General features: G+C 40.9%; 2 protein-coding genes across 7 annotated transcripts; one reads left to right on the forward strand and one right to left on the reverse strand.

Annotated features, from left to right (window-relative positions):
* Window positions 1-802: 802 nt before the first annotated feature.
* Window positions 803-7,226, reverse strand: nfyal (nuclear transcription factor Y, alpha, like). Of its 6 annotated transcripts, none has more exons than XM_030734688.1 (10): window positions 7,082-7,226; window positions 6,225-6,325; window positions 5,448-5,531; window positions 4,367-4,513; window positions 3,882-4,013; window positions 3,647-3,749; window positions 3,362-3,531; window positions 2,873-3,046; window positions 2,229-2,336; window positions 803-2,077 (listed from the first exon to the last, which is right to left on the reverse strand). In XM_030734688.1, the coding sequence occupies exons 2-10, from the start codon at window positions 6,303-6,305 to the stop codon at window positions 2,015-2,017; spliced, it is 1,062 nt and encodes a 353-aa protein (XP_030590548.1). In that variant the 5' UTR covers window positions 6,306-6,325; window positions 7,082-7,226; the 3' UTR covers window positions 803-2,014. The 6 variants fall into 6 exon arrangements, with proteins under 6 accessions (XP_030590548.1, XP_030590549.1, XP_030590552.1 ...); XM_030734689.1 differs by having other exon boundaries at window positions 3,380-3,531; window positions 5,445-5,531; XM_030734687.1 differs by having other exon boundaries at window positions 2,015-2,077; window positions 5,445-5,531.
* Window positions 7,227-7,520: 294 nt separating this feature from the next.
* On the forward strand, window positions 7,521-9,716 carry ngrn (neugrin, neurite outgrowth associated). The gene is made up of 3 exons (XM_030733554.1): window positions 7,521-7,846; window positions 7,941-8,051; window positions 8,139-9,716. Exons 1-3 carry the CDS (start codon window positions 7,620-7,622, stop codon window positions 8,713-8,715), a joined length of 915 nt encoding a protein of 304 aa, XP_030589414.1. The 5' UTR covers window positions 7,521-7,619; the 3' UTR covers window positions 8,716-9,716.
* Window positions 9,717-9,975: the final 259 nt, after the last annotated feature.

Consider the following 9,975-nt stretch of genomic DNA (forward strand, 5'->3'; position numbering starts at 1 on the left):
ACTTGTGCTGGTCTGCTAGTTTGGCCTCCAGCTTCCTCCCTTTTCAATATAATCTTTGGACCTCTTTTTGGAGGAATGTTTTTTTTTTTTTTGTTTGTTAAGCCACTTAACAATCCAAATTTAATATGTACGAAGGAGGTCAGGCAAGAGGTGTAACAGCGAGTGTCTACAGCCATCTGTAAAACACAGTGGCGACTCCGTTGTAGTTTAGGGCTGCATTTCAGTCAGCGGTGTTGGTGATCTTGTCAGAATTGATGGAATTATGAAAAGACAGATTTTGATCTATCACACAATACTATCTGGAAAGACTGGCAATAAGTATAAGCATACCTGGATAGAAGAACACAATGGAGCATCATCAGTCATCGACTGACCACCCCTGAGCCCAGACCTCAACATTATTGAAGCAGTGTGGGATCATCTTGACAGAGAAAGGAACAAAAAGCAGCCAACATCCAAAGAAGAGCTTTGAATGTCCTTAAAGAAGCCTGGAGAACTATTCCTAAAGACTACTTAAAGAAATTACAAGAAAGCTGCCTCAGAGAGTTCAGGCTGTGTTGAAGAATAAAGGTGGCCATAGCAAATATTCACTTTCAGGCTCTTTAAAATTGACTGACTTTGTCTTATACTGCACTTCCATGCATGTTCACCCATTTCCCACTTTTCTAGCAAAATATAAAGGCTGGCTCCAGTCTTTCATATAATACTGCTTATCTCACAATAAACACATTACATAGATGGAAGGGTGTGTGTGTGTGTGTGTGTGGGGGGGGGTGAAATAAGTGCCCAAATGCTTCACACACACTTGACAGAATTTTAATAATCTTTATCAAAAATTGAAATGTATGTTACTTTGTTCAAAATATCTGACAATTTGACTCATGCCACAAGAAAAAATGGTTTCTAATGAACATAGTTGTGAGAAAAAAAATTCACCCCATGTATTATAATGGAAACAAAATTACATGGCATCAGCTAAGTCTCAGGGGACACTGTAAATAAATCGAAACTCTACACGAGGGAGTTAAAAAAAAAAAAAAAAAATGCATCCACTTATAACCTTGAGTCACTTAATAAAATTTAATTGACAGAAGTTTCATGAATACAAGGTCAGAGTACTATTTAAAAAAATAACATTGCAGGACTGCATCTGACAGGTAAAAACAATTCTCAATAAAGAAAAAAAAAAAACACCAAGCTGGACTGAACAATGAAGTAACTATGTGGATAGTTTGTGTAAGGTGATGCAACACTGAAGTTTTTTCCAACACACAATAACTACTAACGTGTAAAATGCATCCACAGAACTGGGCAAATCAGTAGGTGTATCCAAACACACTGCAGAAGTAATGACTGTACAAAATCTTCGCATTAGTATTACATTTCAGTTTTTGCTCAGTGAGCACAGGGCATGCTGAGACCACCCCCACGGTACGTGGGTTTAAAAGACAAAATTTCAAAATAAGGGCGATCACAAAGATTATATAAAGGACCGCAGTGTAGCCTAAGTGAATAAGGAACATCTCTTAAAAACAAAAAACAAAACAAAACACAATTGGTACCATTTACAAAAAAATATTTAAACCAAATAGCATTCACTGGTGACAAAATCTCATATTTTTAAACAGACCAGGATCTGACAAGAGTATGGCTTCATGGTTGTCGTTTCCTGTCACAAGCTTCATTATTGTCAAAATAAATGCTTGTGGAAATTAAAAGCTGGTCCTTCACGCTCAACCAAAAAAGGTGAGCATGACAACATCCTTTTTTTTTTTTGGACGAAAATGACCAGAAAAGTCCATAGACTCAGCAGCCACACAGCCAGCTCCCTGGAAGACCAGTGTAGGAGTAGAGAGACAACAGAAAAAGCCCAGTGGCAGTCCTGTGGTTTGGTGTATGGTGGTGAGCAGGAGGGAGTACAGATGAAAGGAAAAGTGGTGGCAGGAGGTCAGCTGCAATGAAGAGTCTCAGGCAGGGCAGAGTTCAGAAAGAAGTGATGATGTCAGTGACAGTGCTATGAAACTCGGATCATCTGAGCCACTGTCTCATCTGCTCCTGTCTGGACTACGTCCTGCGGCTGCAGAATCAGAGGGGCAGAAACCATCTGGGTGGTCACAAAATTTTTGAATAATAATGGGCTCCCGATAAAATCTCACCATTTTAAGTGTTCCACAATTTGTAACACGCACTGCAGGCTTGGTATGATTTTCCTACATGCAGCTTCCTACCTGTGCTAGTCCCAGAGCCACCTCCTTGTCCTTAGGGGAAAAGAAGCGGCCTCCATCGCCCCGCTTACGCTGCATAGCATGACGATGGCGAGACTCGTGTAGATATTTCTGCCAGACAGAAAGAAAGCAAGAATATTGGTCAGTGGCATTAATAGTATTTATTACCTCCGCCAAGGAGGTTATGTTTTTGGTCACGTTGGTTTGTTTGTCTGTTTGTTTGTATGTATGTCAGCAGGATTACTCCAAAAGTTATGAACGGATTTCGATGAAATTTTGTGGAGTGGTTGGAAATGACAAGAGGAAGAAGTGATTAAATTTTGGCGGTGATCCGGATCACGATCTGGATCCAGGAATTTTTTTAAGGATTCTTATAGGGGGTTATTGTTGTCTGGGAAAGATGAAAGATTATTTCACAGTATTTAGATACACGTATTACACCGTCAGTGACCCTATGGCCTTGGCGGAAGTTTTTTTTTTTTTTGGGCAGGCATATTCAAGTTAAAATCCACTTTTAATGTGAAGGGTTGTGCTACTTGTCCCACTCACACCCCAATCTGTAGCTTTAAGCAGCTTTCAGATCATTTTGGTTCACAACAAACCCAAACCCTAAAATTCAAAGGCAGCTAAAAAAATAAACACCATACCCTCCTTTCCTTGGGAATCTTGCCCTCTGCCTCCAGCTTGGCGCGAGCCTGTCTTCTCTTCAGGATGCGATGGTACTGTTTGGCGTTGACATACAGTGGCTCTTCCTCAAGCATTTCAGCCCCCGGCAATGGGATTCGCTGCATTGTGGGAACTCCGCCACCTCCAGGCACCATCTGATTAAAGGAAAAGACACAGACAGGAACACAGTGCTTAGAACGTCTGGGATTTAAAGCAGATAACAGAACCTATCAACAAAAACAAATGGTTAAGCCAGTTCAATCAATTATCAAATCAATCAAAATACTTGTTTGGAAGTACCATAGGTTTAAACAAACCCGGCAGTGTTCATTTTAGGATTTAATAAACTGAGATATTATTAAAACTAATTTCTACAAAAATATTTTTAAGCCTGTGACCTTTACCACACACCCATGTGAGAATCTAGATTTTTTTTTTTTTTTTTTTTTAAGTAATAAGGTGCTGGGTACCTCTGCACAGGGTCTTACCATGACCATTCCACCTGCATTGACCATGTTGCCAGAGACGGGCAGGGTGACGGTCACAGTGCCTTGGCCGCTGTTGGTGGTGTTGGTGTTGGCACCCCCTGCTTGCACTATCTGGGCACCAGCCAAGCTGGCAGCTGGAATTGTGATCATTCCTGCAAACAGACAATCATCACAGAACTTTTGGATATGACAACTCAACCATGCTCCTAATTTAAAGGTCAAGAAAGCAGAAGGCAAACACTAAAAGTATAAGATAGCTTAGCTTACCCTGCTGCAAGACAGTACCATCTGCATTAACAGGCTGGTAGACGATGGTCTGTCCATCAGCTGTCTGTGCCACTTGTTGGCCCTGCACACTGATCTGCTGCCCCTTGATGGGGAGGGAAAAAAAGAAAAAAAAAAACAAAAAAACAATTTACATAACGGTGATTTAATGACTCAATAAACATAGCTTTGCAATATTAGGTGGGGTCTTTTTTTGAAATTTTTCAAAATTTAGTACTTGGTTCTGTCCAGCTGTGATGCCTGTCTGGGGCTGCTGGATGATGATCTGCTGAGGCTGACCCTGCTGGCCCTGCAGCTGCAGAGTCTGACCACCTTGCAATTGGATTTGACCTGGCTGCACCAGCTGGATCTACACACAGGCACAAAAACATCAACAGTGGGTAACTGGATTATTGATCAATACGACAGTGAATTCAATTCAATGACTAAAAACGCCTTCAAAAATTAAAAATTCTTCTTGATTCTGAAAAAAATGTACAATTTGCTACATAGCAATGAAATGATTCTTACATAAATATTAAAAAATGTCAACAGGAAATTATCATGAAAAAAAAAACACAAACTCAGTTACAAAATACTTTTCAAACTTCATTATTGTACTCCCAAATCTGTACTATATTAGTTAGTTTACTATTAACATTATTCCAGATAAAACAGTGTTAAATCAAAATAAATGTGGTAAATTTTTATTAGAAACCTTACCTGCTGTAGGCCCTGAGCTCCTGATACAGGGACCTGCATTATGGTTTGACCCTGACCCCCTGACATGGCCTGCACCATGATTGGTTGCCCCGATGATGTGATGAGCTGTCCACCACTCACCTGAACCATCAGGGGCTGCCCCTGAACCTACAGAGAGATTCACACAGCTATTATAGCAGCACTGACAGTGTTTCTCACAAAATCTCTTAGAAATGACTTGCAGAGCAGCATGCAGGTAATGTCAATTCAGAAACAACCAGGATACTACATTATGGATAAAAGCACCTGTTGATTTTCTCTCATGTTTTCTGCTTCCTAATAAACAAACATAAAAGCATCCCGTTACATAGCAGATTGTTTCTGGAGCCAATGTGTCTCAGATTTGTAGCCATTTTTCTCATGCAATTAGGCTACAGATGCAAAAAATACAAAACCTCTGTATTTAGCATTTAGGTTTTGCATTTACAGGCATACTGCTATGGAAAAAGTGCTTACAAGCACTGAATTTGCTTCAAGCACTTTTGTGGTGAAGATGGCAATAAAATTAATTTGCATTTATGTGTGCAACTTGGCAAGTATTAATGTCCCATTGTACATCTATGAAGTGACCATAGCATACAGGTGGCAGCAACAGTATCACAGAAAAAAAAAATGCCAGGGGAAAAGAACCCACTGAGAAAGGAAAAATATAGGATTATGATGAACAGTAGCAGCCAGTAATGGATGTGGATCCACGCAGACCCCAGAATGTTGTTCTGCTAGCTGCACTATTACTTTCCCCACAGCCATCGCTCGAGAACAAGAACACCTGTCTTTCTAAATTTGCTTTAAATAGCAAGAGACAAACACAACTTCAACAAACAGCAGTCTTTTGACAGCCACGAGAGCGCAAGCAAAAACCATAGGCTGACACACAACACACTGTGCTGAGGAACGTGCAGTTGCAAGACATGCTTGGAAGGGAAATGATGAACCAAACAGCACAGATGGGTCATGAAAACACAGCCCTGGCTATGGCATGCAAACTGGTAGGCAGTGAAACGGTCATGACACTGACACAGGGCGGCGGTGACACCACTACCTGGAGTGTCTGCACCTGCTGGCCTGAGGCCGTCACCACTGGTGCCTCTGTTTGCAGCTGCACAGCCGTCACTGTGCCCTGTGTCTGCAGGCAGGGCAGGGTAATACAGTAATAGTAAAGTCTCAGACAAGAAAGTATCAAGAAAATAGATCGGAACTGGGTTATTCCATCTCAAATCATCAAATTGTTTGGAACATTTTCTACTCGACCATCTCTGATTTGTATAAAAATTTTATGGTCCAAAATTTGGATATAAATAATGATTCCTGAATTATAAGACTCCTCCAGGGCAGTCAGTCTTATTATGGTAGGTAGAGTCTGTCTTGAAAATGAAAAATACGCATATATTTAACAAAATTATTTTCTCAGTTATAATCAGAGTACCATCTGGAAACTTGAGAATTTTGTTCTATTAAAGTTTATTAGTAAATGCTCAAATATGGGACTTTACAGGACAGCTTTATTTTCATGCTGGAAGGGGATCTACGGGCCACTTTTCAAAAAAAAAAAAAAAAAAAATCTCTTATAGGTAACATGAAGCTAAAAATTTCACAGCATTAATGTTATATACAAACTCTAGACCATAAAATGCTTAGGCAAATTGAAGATGGTCGAGCAGAAGGCCCACAATGAGCTGAGATAGAATGACCCAACTGGAATCCCTTCAGCTTTTTGATGTTGGCCCTGTTACTGGTAATCTTACCACATATTGGTTCATATCTGATGGTAGGGCAAACTTTTTAAAAACCATAATTAAATTGTCAACCCTAAGCTCACCTGCTGCTGGATCTGTCCATTGGCAGTCTGCACAACAATCTGCTCTCCAGTAGTAGTGGTGGCAGTGGTGTACTGCTCCATAGCTTTTTACAATGAAAAACCTAATGAGGCAAAGACAGCATACAAATTAGTCAATATTAGATGCTTATGTTTTAAAATGCCCTTTATATGCAAAGAAAACCATAATTTTCAACGAGCAATAAAGGCTATCTTTTTAACTGACATCTACGTGTTGTCACCTCATTAATCTTTAAATAAGACCTTTTAATAGTCCCTCACACCGACTTGTGCCGCACTATGCAAAATGAGATGTCTTCAAATTAGAGCTGAAGCATGAGTCCACACTGGAAAACACAGCGGTCAGCAGCTGGGCTGCTTTAAAAGGGGAATTTTATTTACCGGATATATTAGTGAGGGAGCTAACGCAGATAGCGCCAGTCCGCTAGCTAAAAGCGTGGTAAATTCTAGAAAGCGCAAAAGGATGTTTATTATGTGCTTAACTCTGAACGTCTTTATTTTCCTGTGGGCGGCTTGTTTATTACAGCTCACGGTAATGTACCAGGCAGTGTTTGCTGACGTGCGAACGGTGGTTTTATCCAGTCGCTCTTTGTTTGACAAACCATATTTTAGCTAAGGAGCTAACGCTAGCTTAAGGCTTGCGTAGCAGCGGGGATCACGTTTCCTCGCTGTGGTCAACACTAGAAGCAAGAAGCTATTTGCAAGACTTTGGGACGCAGCGGTCGAAGTCAAACTGCAATTTGAGTTTTTTGCATTAAGCAGGGTTAGTAATTTGGTTGGTCCATGACAAACCAATCCGTGCTGACAACTACCAATGCCTTCAATCGGGACTCCCTTACCGTATCTTCGCTGTCCGGTTTCCCTCTGATTGGCTCCAGTACAGCTTGCTAAAACCCAATCAACAAAGTGAGCGGACAAAATGGCGCAAATGAAACAACGGCGACTGGGAGAGAGGTGCGCAGCTGCGTGACACTTGAACAGGGGGCGAGGCAGCATGCAAAGTCCCTGTCCCCTCGACAGATGTCGCCCTTTAGTTTGATTTTATGCTTTTGCAGGATTCTCCTGGGATGTCTTGTTTTAACTGGTATAGTTATTATATTGCTGAAAATGTAACTATTATTGGTACCCGTGAAACGTGCAACACACGCCATTTAAACAGTGTTATGGTTCAGATAACGACCTTTATTACGTGAAGGGAGACTTAACTTCACCTCCGTCCCGCTAGTTGGCAGTAGAGCGCCGGTTTTATGCTATGAGTCCAGTGTTTGCGGAAGTACTTCTACAAGTGGTGTCCCTGTGTGCGTTATTATGACAGTTGAGTGACTTCTTTAGAGATAAAGACTCGGGGGTTAAAAGGAAGACTCATCGTTTATTGGCATGGCCAGGTCTTTGCAGGTCCTCTCCTTCTTCTCCAGGCTTGGTGCTCCATCCGTGATTTCTTCAGTGAATGCTCGATTTGCAAGCAGAGGTGCCAACAAGGCATGGATGGGACAGAGCCATGTGCAGGCAGACAGAGGCTCAAACAGAACAGGACACAGCGGTGAGACATCTAATGAAGAGCTTGAGCTGGAGGACGTAGAGGACAAACTGCAAGCCTTGATTCAGTAAGATATAATATAGGACTGTTCACAGATTATTTCAATGTAAAACTAGTAATCTGGTGGTATATATAAGATACATATGACTGTCTTTTTTCAGTGAAGGGAGAAAAAGACAGAGGACTGTGAAGTATCACATACTGAGGAGGCAAATGACTCCCTCAGGAGCTCCAGAGAGGAAGTTGACCTGGGGTGCTATTGAGCAGATCAGGTGAGCAAGATAGGTTAAGTTTTTCCCAGACACTAAACTAAGAAGTGCTTAAATTAAGCTTAAAGTGAAATGTCAATTCAATTTCAGATATCTGAAGCAAAATCAACCAGAGGAGTGGACAGTAGAGCGACTGGCTGAAGGCTTCTCTGTCAGCCCTGATGTCATTCTGAGAGTCCTACGAAGCAAGTTTGTCCCCTCTCCTGAAAGAAAAGCCAAGCAGAATGCTAAAGTCATGGCTAGACTGAGTCAACAGGTGCTGCCCTCGGGCACTGGGACACAGCAGGACAGGCTGAAACTGCCTGAGAGGTGCACACCAGCCATACTCCCATCTGGAAGCACAGAAGGTGCTTTGATCCCTGTGGCTAATCAGACTCGGGTGATTCAAGATCATGGCTTACATTCCCTAGCTAAGAGTCCTGCCCCTGTTACTGTTCACCCCACACACTTTACAGCTGGTATTAGTGAAGATGCCACAGTGAGAGGAATAACAGAAGACAGCACTACTGATGCTGATCTTACAGGGGAGGATGAAGAGAGCTGGGATGGACAGGTGTTGACAGAGGAAGAACTTGAAGAGTTTATGGAAATGGAAAAGCCCTCTCCTGCAGCCCAAGTTGGGAATGATTTCTTTGATGCAGAGGGAAACTTTTTATATAGAATCTGAGGACATCTTGTGTTGAACCTTTGGCTGAGCATGTACAATATTAGGGTTGGCTTTATTACAGCCCAGTTTTCACTGTGTCAGCTTTAAATGGGCAAATTACCAAGTAAAGGTTATTTTGTGTCCTTGTGCAATAGATATTTACTTATGTTTTCTTTTTCATCCAAATATTTCATGTCCAAATGTTCATGTCTCCCATATATTGACATCCCTATTCATCCCTATTTCCATTTTTATAAAAGTCAGGATTATGGACATACACACTCAGTGGTCACTTTATTAGGTACACCTTGCTACTACTGGGTTGGACCCCCTTTCCCTTCAGAGTTGCCTGAATTCTTAATGGCATGGATTCAACAAGGTGCTGGAAACATTCCTCAGAGATTTTGTTACATACTGACATGACAGCGTCACACAGCTGTTGCAGATTTGTCAGCTCCACATACATGATGCAAATGTTCTGTTACACCACATCTCAAAGTTGCTCTGTTGGATTAAGATCTGGTGACTGTGAAGGCCATTCGAGCCTCGTCATAAAGGGATGAACATGGTCAGGATGGTGAGTGTGAATGCAAACTAATTACTGTAGTTATACAACCATAATTTTTACATTATCCTTTTACCACCCCAATTCCCAAAAAGCTGATACACCATGTAAAATGTAAGAACTATGCAATAATTCACAGATCTCATGGAACTGTTTTATTCACAGACAGAAAACATTTCACATAATCAGTGTACCATTTTAAGAAAAGTATTGGCTCATTTTGAATTTGATGGCAGAACATAGAAAACAAACTTGTATAAAGTTGATTCAGGGCCATGTTTACCACAGTGTAGCAGTCCCTCTATGAGATTATGAGGTTTATGAGATTTGCAAATCATAGCAAATCCCAACTTTTTTTGGAATTGGGTTCGTATAAACCACGTGAGGGTTCATACTTGTCTCATATTACAACAGTGCTGTTTGTGAGAAATAACCATGCAACAAAAATAGAGGAACATATGAATTTATTGGAAAATCCAAAGAAAATTGCCTCAAATATACAGAAAAAGAAACACAGCAGATAAAAAGGTGTAACATTGTATATTTACAGAACCATCACAATGACTTAATTTATACAGCAGTTTTATATTGTAAGAAAAATGTTACCCTCACCTAAAGCAATAAACTGTCTTTAAATAAGAACTCGCTAGGTCTCTTCCAGTGTAAAGCAGCTACATAACCCTGTGTCTACTCTGTTTTATTCAAGATAACTCTCT

The sequence above is a fragment of the Archocentrus centrarchus genome, chromosome 7 (assembly GCF_007364275.1).
Source record: "Archocentrus centrarchus isolate MPI-CPG fArcCen1 chromosome 7, fArcCen1, whole genome shotgun sequence".
Lineage (NCBI taxonomy): Eukaryota > Metazoa > Chordata > Actinopteri > Cichliformes > Cichlidae > Archocentrus > Archocentrus centrarchus.